Source organism: Scedosporium apiospermum (assembly GCF_000732125.1).
Source record: "Scedosporium apiospermum strain IHEM 14462 chromosome Unknown SEQ_SAPIO_0086, whole genome shotgun sequence".
Taxonomy (NCBI): domain Eukaryota; kingdom Fungi; phylum Ascomycota; class Sordariomycetes; order Microascales; family Microascaceae; genus Scedosporium; species Scedosporium apiospermum.
The window spans coordinates 828,667-849,076 of NW_015971787.1; the positions used below are offsets into that span (position 1 = coordinate 828,667).

General features: G+C 49.2%; 4 protein-coding genes and 2 pseudogenes across 4 annotated transcripts; 3 read left to right on the top strand and 3 right to left on the bottom strand.

Annotated features, from left to right (window-relative positions):
• Positions 1-749: 749 nt before the first annotated feature.
• SAPIO_CDS2477 lies at positions 750-1,562 on the bottom strand (annotated as a pseudogene; the record flags this gene model as incomplete).
• Positions 1,563-3,302: 1,740 nt separating this feature from the next.
• On the top strand, positions 3,303-5,312 carry SAPIO_CDS2478 (Siderophore iron transporter mirB; the record flags this gene model as incomplete). The annotated part of the gene is made up of 4 exons (XM_016785479.1): positions 3,303-3,556; positions 3,628-3,898; positions 3,971-4,313; positions 4,381-5,312. The coding sequence occupies 4 exons, from the start codon at positions 3,303-3,305 to the stop codon at positions 5,310-5,312; spliced, it is 1,800 nt and encodes a 599-aa protein (XP_016644855.1).
• Positions 5,313-5,672: 360 nt separating this feature from the next.
• On the bottom strand, positions 5,673-8,229 carry SAPIO_CDS2479 (uncharacterized protein; the record flags this gene model as incomplete). Its single annotated transcript, XM_016785480.1, has 10 exons — positions 5,673-5,845; positions 5,956-6,100; positions 6,163-6,343; positions 6,412-6,429; positions 6,508-6,605; positions 6,703-6,826; positions 6,905-7,154; positions 7,264-7,375; positions 7,625-8,048; positions 8,141-8,229. The coding sequence occupies 10 exons, from the start codon at positions 8,227-8,229 to the stop codon at positions 5,673-5,675; spliced, it is 1,614 nt and encodes a 537-aa protein (XP_016644856.1).
• Positions 8,230-9,606: 1,377 nt separating this feature from the next.
• On the top strand, positions 9,607-10,490 carry SAPIO_CDS2480 (uncharacterized protein; the record flags this gene model as incomplete). The annotated part of the gene is made up of 3 exons (XM_016785481.1): positions 9,607-9,717; positions 9,838-9,946; positions 10,018-10,490. The coding sequence occupies 3 exons, from the start codon at positions 9,607-9,609 to the stop codon at positions 10,488-10,490; spliced, it is 693 nt and encodes a 230-aa protein (XP_016644857.1).
• Positions 10,491-11,488: 998 nt separating this feature from the next.
• On the bottom strand, positions 11,489-12,568 carry SAPIO_CDS2481 (annotated as a pseudogene; the record flags this gene model as incomplete).
• Positions 12,569-14,684: 2,116 nt separating this feature from the next.
• On the top strand, positions 14,685-16,189 carry SAPIO_CDS2482 (uncharacterized protein; the record flags this gene model as incomplete). Its single annotated transcript, XM_016785482.1, has 7 exons — positions 14,685-14,825; positions 14,896-15,012; positions 15,086-15,388; positions 15,454-15,539; positions 15,606-15,722; positions 15,786-16,067; positions 16,159-16,189. The coding sequence occupies 7 exons, from the start codon at positions 14,685-14,687 to the stop codon at positions 16,187-16,189; spliced, it is 1,077 nt and encodes a 358-aa protein (XP_016644858.1).
• Between the last annotated feature and the right edge of the window lie 4,221 nt (positions 16,190-20,410).

The window sequence follows — 20,410 nt, forward strand, 5'->3', positions numbered from 1 at the left end:
TACAAAAGGTATATGCCACGGCTGTAAACTTTGCCAACTTCTTCTCTGTTTTCTTTATTCACCTTCCCTTCCTTTTCGCATTGCAACCGCCGAATCGAAACACAATCAATTTTCCCGCTACCGATGAAGTTGCCTCTTCTCGTGCTCGCGTCCGGGTGTATTACCTGGGGAGCCACAACGCCAGTTTGGGAAGACGAGGGAAATGTTCTTGAAGGTAGGATTTTGACGTGTTCGAGCTTCAGCTTGAGTGATGTTCTGTTTCTAAGCCAGGAGCCCACTACTGATGCGACATACTCTGACAGCTCGCCAAGCCTGCAACTCATACCAGCAATGGGCATGCGCCATTGCCTGTCGACAGAAATGGAACTGCGATCCAACTTGCGGTGGCAGCCCGAACTGCAACGGGCTTTGTGCCAGGGTTTTGAGGGATTGTTATAGTTGCTGCGGGAGGTCGCCATGCAAACCTTGTTAAATAGCCCTTTTGTTTCCCGGACGCCGGGTCAGGGACAAAAGCTGTTGCTATGGACGACTTCGAGGGCTTTTGCCTTTGCGTACATGCCTGGAGAATCAAGATGTACGGTTCACTTTGGAAGCCGTAGCGATGGGATCTTGGCTCATTCTCAGTCTACTCTTTAAGGCAACCCACACGGATGTTGTTGTAATAAACGATGATTTGTGTCCCTAAGCTAGCCGAACAGACTGAAGCTATGCATTTGTTCCATCAAACTTTATGTGGCTCTTTCCCGGTCTCAAATGTAGTAGTCGGACGAAGCCGATGAGGATGAGGATGGGTAGTCCCAAAGCACCCATTCAAAGCTAGTTTGTCCATGCTCTGAAGAGAATTTCCCTCGACCGAATATACAATCAGCGGTGACCAAAGGCTTAAAGACGCAGTGCGTCGACATCACTTCTCGAAAGCCTTGGAAAATCCGAATGGTGTCTTCCATGTTGTCTGCATCCACGATGACCTGAGCCGAACCAGAAAGGGCCCGGCTCAGGTAATCCAACTTTGGCCTCAACCGCGCCGCCCAATCTTCAAAAATATCCTTCGCACCTTCCGGGGACCCGTTCTTCCGATGCTCCGGCTGCTTTGCCACGATGCCTAGCATTGTCACGTTCCCAAGGACACCATCCCAGATTGTTGGATTCATCGTGAAATCAGGACGAGAGAGCATCTCCGCAGCCTCGAAAACCATTATGATTTTCTTCATCTTGCTTCTTCTCTCGGTGCTGAGGAGCTGAGCGAAATTTGATTGGGCTTGATTATCGATCTGAATTTTGAAGGTATTGCGTCCGTATAACATTCTCTCCACCTCTTCCGTAATCTGGCAACACACAAGGAGTAGAGCAGGCAAAGCAGCTTTTGGCCCTAGTGTCCCATAGAAGTATTCTGAAGCCGGCTCTTCCACGCAAAAGCCCTTTTCTCGGGATGCACCGGAACGGTTCCAGGAATAGTTGAAAACAAGATTTTGGGGGACACACAACCGGTAAATCTGGTCGCGAATTTCTAGGGGCAAACCCAGAAACGTGCTACTGGGATAAGGTGAAAGAGAAGGCGCCATTTTAGCCAGGAAGATGTCTGCGGATAATATCTCTCCATGGAATGTGAGGGAGGCTAAGATCTAGGATGAAGTGGGTTCATCATGTTTTTCTTTGACGGACGAAACTAGCGGTGTGCCTCTCTGTATTGTGGTCTTCCCTTGACGAATCAGGCCACCCAAGCCATGCCAACAAAAACCAAACATGCCAATGCTGAGATAATCGTTAACAACCAAAGACTATTGTGGGAACAAACGTTGTTGAGCAGGAAAGAAATTTCCTGGGAAAGAAACGAACGAATGAATGATACTAAACTTGGTTCGAGGTTCGACAGCAGCTCCCCGACAGCTGGCAGACAGCCGGCCAGGCCGCCAACAACTTTTGATGTTGAATACACCGCAGGAGGACTTTGACCCCAGCACCGACTTTGCGTTGTATTCCCTGTCTCGATCACCTTTGCTGCATTCCATGTTGTGTCCCAGTGTCACCTCGATTAGTCACCGCGAAATCCAGGTTTGAGCCCGTTCCACTTACACTATTTTTCGATCGGCCTCAGTGAGAGTCCAACTTTGCAGGCTGCGGGTGCTAATACCACCACGTTTCGCTTGGCTGTATTAATCAGCTTCAGCACGCATGGATAACGATATTCGATATCATTAGTTCTTGTTTTTTTGTTTACTCTGTTTCAGCAGCGCTGTCTTCGTGAAGCTTTCAACTCAGAGAACTGCCCTATATAACCACATCAAAATGTTTAAGTATTCGCGGTCGTCCTCTAATAGGAAAAAAGATGCCGTCGACCTCAGGCCCATTTTCAATATTTACTATTTAAAGACACCGCAGAGAGGAGAATATTACTGACGGTGGATACCAGAAAGTCAAGAATGAGCTGTATGCGTATGTCAAGTTGTCAGAAAACCAAGGACAACTTCCCTGTGGCGCCACATCGCATGAAAGTGCTCCGATAGACGAGATCGATTCAATCGTGAGACGATCTAACAAGACCCTGACACCTACTGACCCGACTTGCATGGATTGACAGGGACGCGACCCTTGACAGTTCTAGAAGCGTCCTCCGGTTTCGCACACCCACTATCTTCTCAGGGAGCAAGCATTGAGGTCCTAGTTTAGACCTCCAAAACCGTCATAGTGAGCCGGTCGAGTAGCCCTGCTGGCACTATTATGTAACTAGTGACATGATGGTAGGATTGCGAGGCGGATTTCCCTGATCTCTCGAATCCTTCAAACCCTTTCCAGCTCTGGCGCCATTCGAGCTCCGAGAGTCTACCTTGAAATGGTCGCACACGGTCCAAGGATCTGGGCTCCAGTGAAGCGACAGATTCCGTTTTAAGCTTAGTTTTGTCGATAGTTGATGTGAAATGAAATCTAACCAGCCAATAAGAGAGCGGTGGACTCACAAACTAGACCCGAAGTCGATGCGTCCTTGACATTTATGTGCCGTTTTTCCGTTGTCAAGATTCGTGATTCGATCTAATCTTATCAGATGCACCTCGAGCTGCATCGCCAACCCCCGCGAAATTGTGGTGTAATATCCGCCTGATGGAAACTTATTCGTAATAATCATGCCTCGCGACGGCAGGGTAGCACTGCGATGGAGGGACGCACTTTTTTTTTTTTTTTTTTTTTTTTTTTTTTTCCTCTGGTTTTATTTAGTGGGGACGACATCCTACTTCATCGTCTCTCCATCTTCTCATGTCTCTCCAATGTCCCATGTTCTCCTTCCCTTGCAAAATTAAACGAACAAAATGGCAGTGATTCCTAGGCTTCGTGCAGGCTTCCGCCGAACGACGGCCGAGGAAGCAGCGACTGACATCGCTGTGCATACACTTGAGGAGAACAAGAATGTCACAGGCGTCAGCGATGCTGCTGTTCGGGAAAACGACGCTGATTTGAAGCCATGGCCGGAACTCCCTTCCGGAGATGCTCAGCAGGGTGTCAAGACAATCGAGGCGGTTACGCTGACCTGGTCCAAGGCGTCCCTTGTTGCGGTCTTCCTCCTGTAGGTATTTACGCAAGGAGAACATTTCTCTGGGATTATTCGGCTGACGGAATCCATTCCCCCGCCTCTAGGATGTGGTTGCTTTACTTCGTCAACGCTTTTCAGGCCTCGATTCTCTACAATTTAATACCCTATGTCACGAGCGATTTCGAAACTCATTCGCTCTTGACTGTCATTTACATCGTTGCGAATGCCATGTCCGCTGCAATTTACATTCCCTTGGCGAAGCTGCTGGATGTTTGGGGCCGAGCCGAGGGCTTTCTTGTCATGACGGCTTTTGCTACGCTGGGATTGATTCTCATGGCAACCAGCCACGGAATCTCCACATTCTGCGCCGCGGAGGTATGACCCAATACGCCAGCGCGACGATAAATCGCTGTGGAGAACGAAAGTAAACTCTAACGGATTCACCAGGTTTTTTACACTATCGGATTCGGAGGAATGACGTATAGTGTGGATGTCATCACCGCCGATGCGTCTAAACTAAAGAATCGTGGCTTGGCGTATGCATTTACATCATCTCCATACATGATAACGGCATTCGCTGGCCCAAAGGCTTCCGAGAGCTTTTATACTCATGTCAATTGGCGATGGGGGTTCGGGTGTTTTGCCATTATCTTGCCTTTCGTCGCTGCTCCCCTATTCGTGGTCTTGAAGGTGAACCTGCACAAGGCCAAGAAGCAAGGCATTCTATTCAGAGAAAGGAGTGGCAGGACGCTACTTCAAAATGTCCAGCATTACGTCGTAGAATTTGATGGTGAGAAATGCGCCTTGACGTCCCAAACCAAGAGATGTTGGCATGTACTAAATCTTCTCTTCGTTAGCTCTCGGGGTCATCTTGTTCGCTAGCGGTCTTACGGTGTTTTTGCTTCCGTTTACTCTCGCCGACACCGCGCCCAAAGGTTGGTCGTCAGGTTACATAATTGCCATGATAGTGGTCGGATTCGCAGTATTGGCCATGTTCGGCGTCTATGAAGCCATGCTGGCCCCGAAGCCATTCATCAATTTCAGTCTCCTGTCCGATCGGACTGTGATTGGAGGCTGCCTCCTCTGCATGACATACCAGATTTCATATTATTGTTGGAACAGCTACTTCACCTCCTTCTTGCAGGTAGTTAATAACCTGAGCGTATCCAAGGCTGGTTACGTTGGCAGCACATTTGATGTGGTCTCGGGAGTACTCTTGCTGTTCGTCGGTTTGTTGATTCGCAAGACAGGCTATTTCAAGTGGATTCTCTTCTTTGCCGTTCCACTCTATATCCTCGCTCAGGGCTTGATGATATACTTCCGACGCCCCAATGGATACATCGGCTATATCGTCATGTGTCAAGTCTTCATCTCCGTCGGTGGAAGCATCTTCATCATTTGCGAACAAATCGCCGTTTTGGCCGCCGTCGACCATCAGCATATTGCTGCTGGCTTGGCTCTTCTGTATGTGGCTGGGAATGTTGGGGGCGCGGTGGGTAATACGATCTCTGGTGCAATCTGGACGAACACATTCAGAAAGGCGCTGGAGAAGAACCTTCCCGAATCCACCCTGCCTGACGTGGAGGATATTTACAACAGTTTGGACGTCCAGCTCAGTTATGAGGTTGGGAGCCCTGAGAGGCTGGGTATCCAGCAGGCATACGGTTATGCCCAGACGAGAATGCTAGCTGCTGGAACGGGAATCATGGCTCTGTCTTTCATTTGGATCCTCCTGATCCGAAATATCAATGTCGCCAAAACATCGCAGGTCAAGGGTATGGTGTTGTAAAAAATGTATCTATCCTACGCTGTATTCACTCTATCCAGCTACGATGCTCCTCATCGGAAGGATCAAAAAATACTACTGGAATAGTTCACACATTTTGAAGGAGCTGTGATCCGTGGAAGAGAGACTGCGAAATCTTGCTCTGAGGTGACCCTGCCTAGCCTTCAGGCGAGGATTAAACTGCAAAAGAGATTAGATATATTATCAAAGCTTACTGCTGTTAGTAAAGATGCCTTGTCGAATGGCATTCGAGAATCGTCAAGGACTGATTTTCTCAAAGACTCTCTTGGCCATCCCTCCGCGAGTGATGATTGGGTCTTATAGCGCTTCTGAGATCAACAGCTGTCGGTCCGCGGACGGCAATTAATACTTTGCGTTCACTGTTCCACACTCCTTCCCATCAACCTCGAGAGAAAATTTCATCAGCCCGGACGAATCATTCTCAATTACGAGGTGGTAATGGATCTCGGTATAAAACTCCCCATCGGACGGCCGCTGTTTGGTGGTGAAGCAAGTACGCGGTGCTGCGCTGAGGTCTGATGTCAAAGTGCAATTTACTCTGACTATATAACTGGTTAATACATTGACATAGCGTAGGCCTTACTGCGGTTGAATCAATAAAAGTGCGAATGCAGATCTCACGTACCTCCATTGGGATGTGCTGGGGCCAGGAGAGCATTGCATTCGTAGAGGTGGTCAACGAACTGAAGCTCTCGGCCACGGGGATAGGACCCTCCCAGAGATCGGTAGAAGGGAAGCTTGATCTTCTTGCCTCGGACCAAATCCTCACCCTAATTTTCCATCACGTCAGTTGTTCTGGCGCTTCTCGACTCGCACGCACTCCATAGCTCACCCTGTAGATAAACCAGCTCATGGTTTTACATTTTTCCACCTCCGCCCATTTATCCCATATCTTGAGATGGCCACGGTCCCTGGAAGAGTTCCATGTGGAATTGGCGCTGGAGCCGTAGTGCTTGGGCGCTTTGGTGGTTTTGACGACTGGGGCAATGCCCAGCTTGCTCATGACCGCTCCCCTAAGAAACATCAGTTAGACATGCTAGAGACTATTCGCAAATTAATAGCTCTTCACGATGTCACGTACCTCACAATTGCAGACCAACTTGATCCAGACGGTTTTGTCAGTAATTTATTCAAGTTAATAGATGGTGGGTTAATACCCTGCAATGAAAACACTCACGCTTCCCGAGGCTGGATAACGAGAATACCAGGATTTGATTTCTCGATAACTTGCTTCAAATAGGCACTGGATCCGAATCCACCAACAAGAAATATAGCCTACGAACCGAAGAAATGCTTGTAAGCTTCGTCCAAGAGAGTGGTCACGGGCGTAGAGAGCCTTTCCGGATGTAGAAAGTTTACAACTCAACCTCACCTTAACTGCCGACTTTGTCTTGGATTTCAGCTGCAGTCGTTCCATACGAACGCTGCTCACTTGTTCGGAAACGAGTTTCTCGATCTCCCGAGCGATGGGATCGAAGATGCGAAACATGGTATCTCTGAAGGATTCTTATTAGTCGAGTCCAACTGATCGATCCCCTTGGGATTTTCGCTTTCCGGTAATATAAAAAACTAACCCAGACAAAGTCATCGAGTTACTCAGGAGCCCACGAGCAGGGTTGTCTTCTAACCCCGCCATGGGAAAGCTCACAAATCTGTCCGGGTCGTTTCTCCCCCGGAAAGCCGGCTTGATGGCGCCGTCGAAGTCTCGCAGAGCGCACCGATACGCGGGGGTCTTCTTCAATTCGGCGTATGCGCTGTCTCCAACTACCTTCTTTATCTCTTCCTCGAAGAGTTTATTAACCATCATCGACCCACAAATGCCCCCTGTTACTGATGCTTAGTTCGCATGTTCCCAGTCGACGTCAAGAAGAAAAAGAGAAGTAGACATGAAATCTAAAAGGGAGGAGGAATGATATCAATGGAAAGCACTTACCAGACGGAGCTGTCAATGCCTTCAGTTCGAAGGGGTCCAAACTAAGGATTTCGTAGGACACGAGATCGACTGTCCCGCCTCCTGCGTCACAAATCACGATTGCGTCACCAGCCTAGATTAGGGGAAGCCTTTCGGTTAATAGACACATAAGATGTCCGATATGTGGTTTCGGGAGATCCTGCAGCGGTAGCGTTACCTTCAGTCCTCTATTTTTCATGGAGTGGAGAGTATGCAATGCGGCGGCTTCAGGCTCCGCAATCATTTGCACTGGATAAATCCCCGCCTTTTTTGCAGCCTACGATATGTACCGTGAGAACCCGTTCAACAAACTGAGCAAGGCATGATAAGAGTTCAATCGTACCCGAAGTGTCAGGTCCTTCGCTTTGTCTGACCAGACGGCCGGGACAGTGAGCATAAACTTCTTATGGTAGCAGGCGACGAAGCTTGGATCAATGGCATCCGATACTATCTCCTGGAGAGCATGGCTAAATATAGCCTTCATATAGTCGGCGGCGACATCTAGAACAGATTTGGGTAGTTTCGCCATCTCTGCTTTAATATCAGTTGGAATGTAATATGGCCGTTTCTGCTCCGGGTCCAGAAGGAGCTTGAGGCCCATAATGTTATCAGACAGGGTGAGGTCTAATTGGTATCCCCATTTCACATCTAGACTTCTGCCATATCGAATGGCGGTTGGGGTCTTGGGTGCGATTCGGTCTTCACCGCCGGGCCAGTTTGTAATGGGATAAATCTCCTCTGGATCGGTTGAGAAGGCGTAAGCAATCCTATCATAGATTAGATACAGAAGAGTCAACAAAATAGAGAGAAATGGCAGAGTATGGGGACCGACAGAGCGGCGGGGTGCAGAGAAACATACCCACTGAATGTAGTGCCAAAGTCAAGGGCAATGACGAGGGTGTCGCCCTCTGCTTCCTTTCTTTCGGTTGAATATCCGGGGGGACCCATCTTGTTGCAGCCTGTTTGGAAAAGAAGAACCGGATTTAAATAAGTATTGAAGAGAGGATCTCACGGAATCTCGCCGTTATGTGAAAGAGTAAGTCCCTGGATACAATGGAACCGAAGGTGGGCACAACACAAGGTCATATATGCTGTGCTACAAATCCAAATTAAATCTCCCGGCACACGTGCTCCATTCTTTTCATATGAAAAAGGGTCGTAGAATTCGGAAGCGTGATGCCAAGGTTTGAGGCCTGGTAGCTCTCTACCATCTCGAGGCACGTGTGTCGCGAACTGGTGGGTGAGGCTAGCCGCGCTTATCTTTCTATCTTTCCACTACTCCAAGCATCTCCGGTGGAGGATTCACAGTAAAATGCGGCTCTTTCCGGATTGTTTTGGATTCGAAGCTATAAGACCCTCTCCCATTTGCCGTAGCACTCTAGCAACACCTTTAAACTCACATCACCGGAACGGCGCGGACTGTTTGGTAGTCTTGGCTAGTTCGAATAACATGGTCGGCTTCGAACCCAGGGTCGCGCTTTTTTTTGATGGTCAGTTCATCTAAGGTTAACCTACTGTATAAAGTAGGTTTGCATTAAATTGTAAACAGACCCTCAGGGAGGTCGCGAGGGTCGACTGAAGAGTTTGAGGGGTCCAGGCACGAAGGGAGTTATAAAAGGGATCGAGATTCACACACAACCTTTTAAAATTTGACGGAACTCGAACGAGGTTTCTCATCATATCCACCAAATTCACAGCCGTTCAGCCCGAAAATTGGCCCATAACTCCCAACGTTATGTCGCAATCCACAGGACTCCCGATCGTAGAGGGTGGAGTGGATGTGGCGCTTGCACTCATAGAGATTCAGCAACAGGTTCTTATGGAATTGAAGAGCTTTCGAGATGACTTCGGTCAACTCACTCATGCGTGGAGGTCCTATTCCATGCCGCCCCCTGCCGTCGAGCCTCCGCCAGGACTTTTTAGAGCTTCCACAAACGCTGTTTCTACGAACACTGATGCCCCAGAGGGAGACTCTGAGGAGCGACGGGGTTTGATGCCCAAACTCCAGGAGATAATGACGGCTTGTTCTCAAGCCGTAGCTGTAAGCATGATGTCCTCAATCATCCGCCCAACCCCACCCCCCAAAATAATAATAGCCACCAATGTACTGAATATCATCCGCAGTACTCTCAAGCGGCCGGCCCGAATCACACACCCAAACTCACACCCATCCCTAAAGAAGAAAGGGAAACCCAGGCCATGCAGGCGTGTGCAACTGAGGCCGACGAGCTCAGACTCACTGTTAAAAACCTTCGGCAAATGTTGATTGGCGAAAGGGGAGAGAACGATGCCCTACGGAGGCGACTTGCCGAGCAAACCGCCAAAATGAACAGCCTTCAGAAAATGATGCTTAGGGCAAAGAGGAAGGACGACAGTCCCGATGATGGAGAGGTCCAGCGGCAGTTCCTGGTGCTGAAAAGCGACATCCTCCAGTTTGTGAGAGCACACCTCTGTACCGACTCAGGCCTTGTTTAGTTGCCCTCTTCGATACAAGATGCATCATCCGAGGTGAAAGAGCTTTTTCTGCGCTCGGTAATTGCCAACCTCTTGCACCAGCACTTCCACCCTCCTTGCTCGCTCCTATTTGGAATCAATGATCATCTCAAATACAAGAATCCGTTTTGGGCAACAGAAGAACGACTGAGGCGCCGCAGGACATGCGAAGGTATGGTATATATTGACTTTCTGTTCAGTACCGAGGTACATCGCATAGGAGCTGAATGTTGAGAAAATTAGAATCCGTTATCAAGGAGTGGCGAATCGCCACAATCAAAGCCGGAGAAGCTCTTCAAGGCAAAAATCAAATCTACCCAAATACGGTCGCTTGCGAGATGTTGGAGGATATATCCCCCTTTCTCTCTGACAAAGATGACAAATTCAAGCGACAAGGTGCCCTCGCCGATCTTGAGAAGATATGTTTCCGCGTCATGGAAATGGCCCTTGCATTCCGCTCCTCGAATATCGACTACACGTGGGAGCAGCTTGTACCGGCGCAAGAGGTATCTAAATTGTCTCCCGATTTGTATAACATCATAGGGAGTGAAGGCCCCAAACCTGAAGAGAGTCGCAACTTTGAAGTCTCTTTTGTTGTGTTTGGAGGTGTTGTGAGAGGGGACAAGGCAACCGGATCACTCTCGCAGGGTAAGACTCGCCTGAGTCCAGCGGAGGTTGTGGTCAGAGATGGCTCAGGACGAGAGCCTCGGAGATAGCCTTTTTTTCCTTTTCTTTCCCTTTTTTTTTTTTTTTTTTTTTGGCTTTTCCTTGTCTTAACAACAGCTCTAATATTTCCGGTCCCGGAACACAATTGATAGTCCTCAAAAGAAGAGTTTACGCAGTTTCTAGTGCCAAAAGGAGGAACCGTGTCTAATTTTAGTACGTTTCAAGGTCAGGGAAGTCCATACGGAAAATCGATCATCTATTTCAGTCAAGTTAGTCGCGAGATAAAGTTGACGCTTTATTCGAATCAAGATACTCAACTCTTCACCCTCTTCCAGATAGGGATCTTTTGAGGAGGGATAGAACCTTGGGGACGCATCAATCGGAAACCCCCATGGAGATAAATCTAGTCGCTATACATGCTGCAGAAGGGAAACCTCAAATGATTACGCACATGAAGGAGGCTCGAAGCAACCCAACTAAATCGATCGACTGTACTTCCAGTGATATTGAGTATCTTCAATCAGCATTTCAAGGCTTCCTCTACCTTTGTAGAACAGCCATATGTAGAATCTTCGTAGCGGTGGGTATCGTTTTCATCAGTGTTTGCCACGGTAGATAGCAGTCCGACGCTTCGAGAGTCATGATTCCATGCTCCAAGTTCTTCTTTTCAAAATGCAGTTTGTCTTAGCAGACCTGACAAGATGGGTTCCCCTAGCTACCTCGATATTTTGGCAGCGGGAGGCGACGAGGATGCAACATGATGTGGAAGAGATCAGGTCGTGTCTCTCCTTCGGACTGCCAGCATGCATTGCTGTGGATTCGTCGGGTCCAGAGTCGGAAGCGATGTGATCTGGAGAACACGAGGCTCGAAGAAGTCCATGGGGAGACACTTGTGCCCAGTTGTTGGCGGTCCGCTGTCTCTCCAATGTAGAAGAAATCACGTGCTACCTTTCAACGAACGGAGAGATAAATTATGCTTCTGACGGCACATCGTGAACCATGATAAATCGTTTCATTTCTTCATAGAACTAAACTAATCAATCCCACTTTATTCCGAGGGCTCAGGTAGCGATTCGATCAGTTCAATAGTTTTGTGATCCACCATCGCTGCGTTGTAGCGCTTGCACATGGCGAATACGCGCTCTCTGCCTTGCATTTGATACGGGGTCAGAACCCATCCCATGCCACAGATCGACGTCTTCTTGTACTCCGTCATGACCTCCTCGTCATCAGTCGAGAGAGTTGGGCCGCCAAACTTCGCCAAAGCCTTGAGATAATGGTCGAAAATTTCCATCTCGTGAGCTCTCCGGTCCTCGACGGATAGCGCCCCGAGAACGAAATACGTCACGTCGTGGAATGCGGTTCCGATGTAGTGGGTTTGCCAATCAAGGAAATAAGGCTTGTCATCAGCGTCGATGAAAGTGTTGCCGATGTGTGGATCGCCGTGCAATACGGCAACGAACTTAGGGTTTTTGGTGGTAAAGTGCTTCTTGAGGGCCGCCACCGTGCGCTCCTGGTTCCTGATCTCCTCCGGCGCGGGCGGCCGATCGTCGCTGAGGACCATGGCTTCCCAATTCAAGGCAAGGCCGAGCATTACGGCCTCGTAGGAGGAGTATTCTTTGGTGGGAGTAGCGCCCCAGGTGCCAGCGTGCAGAGCTGCGAGCTGTTCGACGCCGGCCTTGACACGCTCGACAGGCCAGTCCTCCACAGGGTCGCCGAAGGTGTGTGCTTTACTCAAGTCATCCATGACCAAGATGCCCTGACCCTGCTCGGGATTCTCCACCGCCTTCCAGACTTTGGGAAGGTTGATGTTGGTCAAGGTTGGTGCGACAACGTTGAAGAACTCGACCTCTTTAGAGTACATCTTCTTCAGGATTTCGCTGTAGCCCTCCATGGCGAGCATGGCCGGGTTGAAACCTCCTTTGAGGCAGATATACGTGGGCCGAGGCGTCGCGGCATCTTCCTCATCTTCGTATGTGACAGTGATGAAGATTTTGCCAGCAGTTGCGTTTAAGATGCTGTTGGTGATCTCAAAAGATTTCACCTTGTTGCCCAGAACAGATCCAAGCCATGAGGCAGTGATCTCCTCAGGCACCATAGGAAGGGTTTGAAGATTAGCGGAAGACATTTTGGCGACGACGAAGATGCTCGGTATGGAGGCTAAAAACAAGAACGCGGGGACAACTAGTTAATTACCAACAACCTCCAATGCGTCCACTCGTCTTTCTACAGTGATCATATATATACCCCACTAATTGTCTGACCGCCCTTCGTGGGGTCAAGGGCACACGTCAACTGACCTTGCCCGATTTCCTTCATTGTTTCCTATTTCCCTTCCCTCCCCTCCCCTCCCCCTTTCACAAAACCAGGACATAAAATCCGTTTAATTTTCTTCATCCTGGTGTTGACCAATCATAGGGAGTCTCTTTTCCTACAATGGTATGGTACCCCGTCGAGAATTTCCTTCGTAGTTGATCATACGAAGTACCTCCCTCGCTTAATTCCTTCGGACAAAATCTTGGAGATTTTACCATGACCCATCTCAACGGCGGACCCATCTGGTCTGTGTCCTCCTGCATGTGGTCGGAAGTTTACGGTCTGCCCCAGCATTGGTACATGAATGAGAGGTCCTCTTAGATAGTCGATAATCTACTTCGTAAACAATAAACTACGAAGTACAAAGGGGGCTTATTCCAAAGTCCCACCGCTTGCTATCATCATCATCGTCATCATCATCATCATCTTCTTCTTCTTCTTCTTCTTCTTCTTCTTCTTCTCTTTATTCTTCTTCGCGCCATTGATGCGGTGTGTATACTTTCATCCCCCTGAAAACGACCCCTCATATTCGATGAAATTGGTCTCCTGTTGCTCGACTAAAACAGGAAGGAGTGTATGTAAATCGATATCCCTGTCGCCGTTTCACTAAGACGTGGGTCCTCAGCGAATTCTCTCGAAAACCCTGCAATTGTGGTCCTGCAGGTTCTTAGCGAGGCGAGACCCACCGTCCGAAATCACGAAATCAATGCCGTTTCAAGGGTCTTAAACCCCACGAGGGGTGGCCCAATGTCCTGGGCTACAATCTTCGGGATGAAGGTAAAGCTCTTTCTATATAGTTTATATAGTTTAGCGCACCGGAAATGCAGCTGTTGGAAGATCCTAGGAGCAGGACCGCCTCCACATCAAAGACGCTCAATGCCGATTACGGCACCCCATCAGGGCCAGGCCGTTGGATTCCTCGGACACTCTTTGGTTCTGATTGGCTGGCGTTGAAACTGGGGGGGGGGCCAAAACCAGCCCCTCGGAGTGGGCATGAAGTACCTGTGTTCTCTACATCCCCAGGAGGTACCAGGCACGGAAAGGGAACGGACTGGTTTGTGATTTACACTAGTGTCCACCACGCTACTGCCGTAGTCTGGCCGGGTGGCGTCCCCGGCCCCTAACCAAACGTTCGGCTTAGTCGACTATTCCCGCTGTCATTCGGGCCTTACTTCGTACTCTGTGCTAACTGTTGGGCTGGGAAATACAATCTTGATCGAGATCGACAAGACTACTCCGAACTCGTCATGGCGCGTTATGCGCACGTCACGTCCGGTATTGGGCAACCGTTGGTACCAAGTCGGTTGGGAGGCGATCTTCACCTTAGGCCTATTCTGGATGCAAGGTTCGAGGTGCCGGATACTGTTCCGCCTTCCGTAGCGTGGCGTAAACCCCTGCGAGGGTGTGGGTAATGACGGTTTCTTAACAATTTAGTCAGCGACGAATGAAACGACATAGGACATAATGGCGCAGTGTTGCACCCACTGGCTTGGGAAGCCCATCTTCAACTCGCCCCTCGTATGATTACGGGGGATTCTTTCGCCGTCACACTAGTGCATACGCAATGAAGAACCGAGGGTTTGTACCTGCGGAAACTTTTTCTTTTCTTCATTGTTTGGATGCAACTCTAAGCTAAATGCAGAGAAGGGGGGAAAGAGAGCATCCCCCTTTAAAGCAGGGATCGCAACGATTCGGGATCCTGAACCATGGGACCACTTGTTTTTGTTACCAGAGTCGCATTCCGGGCAATGTTTTTGGCAAGATCTTCAAGCATACCTGTCCGTTAAGAACTGCCATTTTCCTACCATCCAATCCAGCGGTTTCCGTCCTTTGTCGAGACCTCTCTGCAAATGAAATCTTCCATGCCGCTCGTCTTCCTCTCCCAACGCCCTTTCTTCCTTGCTGGCTGATCCGAACACTCTGGAAAAATGAGCGCCGCGCGAGAGGCTTACTACCCGGTCGGCCTGACCTTCGTGGCGATTAACGCCGTCGCCGTTGGATTGCGATTCTGGTCCCGCGGCATTACCAGAGCTGTCGGCTATGACGACTTTGCTATGGCCATTTCCTTTGTGAGCTTACCCACCAAGACCGCCCTACGAGAGTCCAAGCGCAAACAAAGTTAGGCTAACCCGCGAACAGGTCGGGTTTCTAATATTTGTTGCCTTCGAGCTTGTCGCAATTGACAATGGCATCGGATTGCCACCTCCAGAGGCCCCAGATATGGCATATCTAGCGAAAGCTGTGACAGCCGCCAAAGTAAGTCCGCCATGCCCATCTTAACCCCGATATAAACTTGCAAGAAGGACTAACGGTTTTTGCTTCCTCGAAGTTCTTCACCATCGCCCAAATCGTTTACATTCTCGCGACAGGCATCTCGAAATTAGGTGTGGGACTCGTTCTATACCGACTCGCCAGCAATGCCGACATGCACCTAGTGCGCATCACCTTGATTGTGTCGATGACGATCGTCGGGATTTGGTCGCTCGTCACGGCACTTATTTTCGCCCTGCAGTGCCGTCCCTTGTCGGTGGCTTGGGGCGTAGGCAAAGGCACCTGCCTTTCGACCGAGACCATCGGCCGCACTGCAATTGCCCTCTCGGCTATAGACGTGACTGTCAGCTGGTTGTATGCGGTAAGAACAATTCCGGTCCTGATCATATGCATAGATCTATCGCGTAACTAACAGCCTCGGCCCAGCTTTTGCCCGTTCACATGCTTCACAAAGCGCAGCTGCGCCTCAAGGTGAAAATTTCCATCATGGTTCTGCTTGGTTTGGGTGCAGTGTAAGAGAAACCTCATTTATGTGACAAGCTGGTGTTTGGTAGTAGGCGCCGCTAACCTTTGGGCAGGAGCTCCATTGCAACCATCATTCGGCTCAAGTACGTCATCGATGTCACTCAAATGACGGAAAATGAAGGTCTTGCAAGTCCAAACATCATCCCGAAGACTCTTGAAGCAACAATCTAGTATGTAACGAATGCACACGGAGCCCCTGCCCCCAAGTAGACACTTGCTAACCTTATCGACAGTTCCATTGTTGAGATTGGACTGAGCATCTTCGCGGCCGCACTCACGGCATTGCGCCCCTTGGTGAAGAAGCTCCCATGCTTCAGCGGGTTCAGCAGCGCCGGTGGCTACGGACCAACGTCGAAGGGTCTCTCGTCGAGATCGATGACAGGTGGTGGTCAGGACCGAATCAAGGGCCCTGTTTATCGGCTTGAGGACATGGAGCCATCGACAGGCGACAGCGAGGAGAATATTATTCACCCCAAGAGGATGAATGTTCAGGAGGACACTCGAATCGAGATTAGGTACGAGCCAAGGACAGCTAGCCCCCAGGTCCATAGGCAGGCCTGGTAGGATGGTATTTGCCACCTCCCCCTTGTACACCTCACGTATTAGTATGCGTCGCACTGCGAACCAGTCGCCTTGAAGTGTTCCATACAATACAAGACTTGGGCGTCCCCACTCCGTGAGTAGCGCCCTTCACATCGCTCGTCCTTCGTTCATATAGACATCGTGAGCAAAATGGATGAACAAGGACAATGTTAAGGTTTGGGCCTACGTGGGGTTAGATAGTTATGCAGATCTACGAGTCGATGTAACGTGCTCGACGAGAATTTCGTTGCTGAGGACGTGACTCTACTTATCTGTTCTAGAGAGAACCTTCCTGCAACTATGTACTCACAGATCTTGACCGAGGGAACCACCCTTATTAGTACATTCCAATAGGGTCGTGGTGTCGTGTAACTCTAGGGATAAATAACCCAAGGCAGTTTCCCAATAGTCGGAGTATGAATCTTAACAAAGCCGACACAGTAGGGAGTCTGGAGTATAACATCTTGTGATGAGCATAGCGGTCTATACTTTCCATCTTCATGAAGTAGGATTTATTAGGCCCTTATGAAGTAGAGAGCTGAAGAATCTTCTATCTAGTAACGTGATAGGCGGTCGAGTGAAGTCGTAGAAGCTCTTCTACTCAATAGACTTGATATTCATCATTGAACTGCTTTCATTTCGGCCTACTCTTCTGCGAAGAATGTACTTATCGTGTTTAGTGAAATTGGGACATCTTTGGATCTAATGTCTCGTTGTAAAGCGAGGGAGCATATGCAATTCTTAGTCTCCGGACCAGGAGTGAACAGCGTACAAGTACACCAGGGAAAAGTCCAGAACCATTTGCCCCTATTTCCCCCCTCCAATCACACCCTCATTCGTTCTCCTTGCAGATCCTCTTAACTCGAAACCCTGCCCCAGGACAGGGGAAAAGCTCCCCGATACGTTCACCGAGAATTTCCATTTCCTTACCTAGCCCGGAGGGCATGAACCAAGTTGCGCTCGTCTAACCCGGCCTAGGGGAGTGAATCTTGCTTTGAGCCACTCCGACCGACGGTTTCATGGTCTAATCGAGGGAAAGAAGCCATATTTTGGGCTAGAATCGATTTCAACTAGAAACTCGCCGTTGCTATCGGATTTTCCGAACGTTGGCTGGATAGCGAGAATGGTGTTTAATGTCGAAGCGACCGATACGCAGGTCGACAGTCCTCGAAATGAGCTTAGAAGCAGCGGAGGCGGTAACAAACAAAGCATTGAATAAGATCGTTCGCATGTTAGCAATACACAAATCTAATCTGCGGCGGAGGCATCAACGGGGGAGTGGCGAAGACGCGGGTGAACTCACGAGGCTAACCATCATCGATTTAACCAGGAGGAACCTAGACAGAATCACACGTTGCCATGTTGGAAAGTGTCCATCGTCCCCGGCATCCTAGAAAGTGGAAAACAACAGTGCTCAGTACAACAAGGTGTTTCTAAACACCAGTAGCGGTGGTTAATATACTCCTTAACCAAGCCGTGGATTCGATTGAAGTGATGGATCGGAGATTAAAGAGGATGAACGAGGCAAGGAATTGGCCCCCGAGGATCGAACGGCGAAGACACAGACTCGAAACTTTCGACCACGAGTTAGACCAATCCTACTTATGTAATTGATGAAGGAGTTCTATGGAGTGTCATCTTTCCTCTTCTTTCTCAGTGTAACGACCAGAGGCTTGTACCCTTCGGTCATGCCGCTATCTTCTCGAGGACAGTGGTCAAAAGGCAGGGCAGCGGCTTACCTGCTGAATACTAAAACCGTAATACGGTAATACCGTTCGGGTTAGCTATCCACGTCATGGATGATTATCTTCCCATGATGTAGGAACGTTCTAGTGGCCTGCGTTTATATTCACTAGAATCAAATTTAGTATATAATTTGATGCATTTCCCCTGTCCGATCCTCTTGGAAGGTCCATCGTTGACTCCCCTCAAAATCTTCGCCTTTGATCAACATCTCACTCCACTTGTTCCTTTAGAATGTGGTATATCCAATACCTCAACTCCCTCATCTTTCTACACATAGTCAGGAGTCTAGTTTCAAAGGGATATCTGCTCCCCATAAACGGATACTATCCCCAAACGAACTCCCTCTCGCAGAACTAAAAGCTGTTGCAAACTAGAGCTCTCGTCCACCCTTATCGTTGGTCGGGTTTCTAGCAAAGGAACAGAGACACCTACGGATATACTACCCAACGGGATGGATCCGGGGAATCTTCCCGACTCGCGACACTTGAATTCAAGTGGCTACTCACAGCAGCACATGGACCCTAGTGAGTGCCCGGTTTCAGACATGACCCCAACCCCTACTTGAAACAATAATTCCAATTACCCAGAAGTTTCGCAATCCTTCGTCATGCACACACCGTACCTTGGCCAAGAGAGTGAACGAAAGATCTACTCTAAGATGATCCCGGGACCCAGTGCAGCCCTGTCGTGCGGCCGAATTTCCAGTCTGCTATCCCATGCATGCACCAACCAGGCCCGCGCCGGCGACTTCGATCGTAAGCTTGCGCGATTCTCCGTCTGTGAGTTCCTTATCCACGTGACTTTTGTCAAGACGTTTTAAACCACAGCGGGTCGAACGCAGTAAGATACATGCAATCACCAGCTCAAGGTCCTCTTGCATAATTGGCAGCGGGGGATCGATCTGGCAGCTCAACTTGTGTCAGCACGGGAAGGAATACGACGCCTATGACTTCGATGCTTGCTAGGTCACTCATCGGTTGGCTCGAACTGGTCGCGATCGCACATCGTGTCTGGCCGTCGCCATGGGAGCACAATCGCATCGTATAGCCGCGCTGTTATCCTCACAATTAAATAAGACCTAGATGCAGACGCTCCCATTCATGATACTCACACTGAAAAGCTACAGAGTCCCCTGGAATGAGTAATCTCTCGGATCAAGAACACACGGTGAATACAAGAAAAACTGAACTGGCAGCAATCATTTAGATCCCGTGTCCGGTCTTCGCGGTCAATCTTAAGGGGAGCCTACAGGGATTGCTGGGAATGCACGAGACCTACCTTCGGTATTCTAAGTCATTGGCACTATATCTTGTGTTGCACACGACGTAGACTCTAATAAGACTAATCGATCAAAGCGGCACAGGGCTAGGTTGCGAGTAGCTCATACCGGCTTTCACCAGATTAGTTTTTCTTCATCTGCTTTGACCGTAGCACCTTACTGGATCCGCCTTGTTCTGTCAACGTAGCCATGCGGTTCGGTGCCTCAATTCCTATCAGGAAGGCAAGTTGAGATATGCTGCTGACTATAACATAGGAGAGGAGCGTCGATCTTCCAGGAGAGGTGACGCACAATATCAAGGTGTTCTTCGATGTTACGGGTGGCAAGGTTAGAGAAGCATTCCTTATGATAGCTTTGTGTATGGAGTGACTCAATTAGGCTCAAGCTATCAGTCGGTCAACGGTTATAACCACTTGACAGAGTTGAGGACTTTCTGTTGCACTTGGCTAGTCAGACTGATGTCTACGCTAGATCGCCCTAAAGACGACCGTACGTCGCTAGACCGAACATAGGGGCGGGCCACCAGGATTGGAGCAGAAAACACAGGCTTACTAAACATTAATGGCTAGAAGTGGTAGAAGCATAGGATACGGGACAGCGTAGATGATACAGAATACAGCCCGGGCAACAAGATGTTCACGTAGCTATACACCGACCCATTCATATAGTGCCTTAGGAAATCCACTATCATGCCGAATGGCCTGGGGGGGGATCGCCCGCAAATAATCCGACCACATCTGCCCAGTCTCTCGAATGCTATATCCCATGCGGATAGCGATATCCCTCCATTCCTGTGAAAGGGGAGGCTACGGTAGGCTCACAGGCCAACATTTTTAAGAAGCCATCCATACTTGATGGAGCACCAGCGGAGCTGCATATATCGAACTCTAGATAACAGCATCCCGTATCGAGGCCGGCATACTGGTAATACTAAGAGCAGTGGGACAGGCAAGTTCGGAACAGTACTAGCTAACCATCCGGGCTTTGATGTCCCCAACAGTGTTATTGGGCCCCAGTTTCCCGAGTCCTATTTAGCTGCCGTGATGGAGAATCTGGATTAGTCAAAGGACACTTCTATACCGGAAACGATGGGTCGAGACACATCTTATGCCGAATCTAATGGAAAGGTCATTCCATATCAGAACGAGACGACACCTGCTGAGAACACTTGCATCTTTGCGGCTCCCGCCGTCTACAAATAGGCGCCTCACTTTAGGATTTAATTGGCGCCCTCTGACAACAGTCATTGTG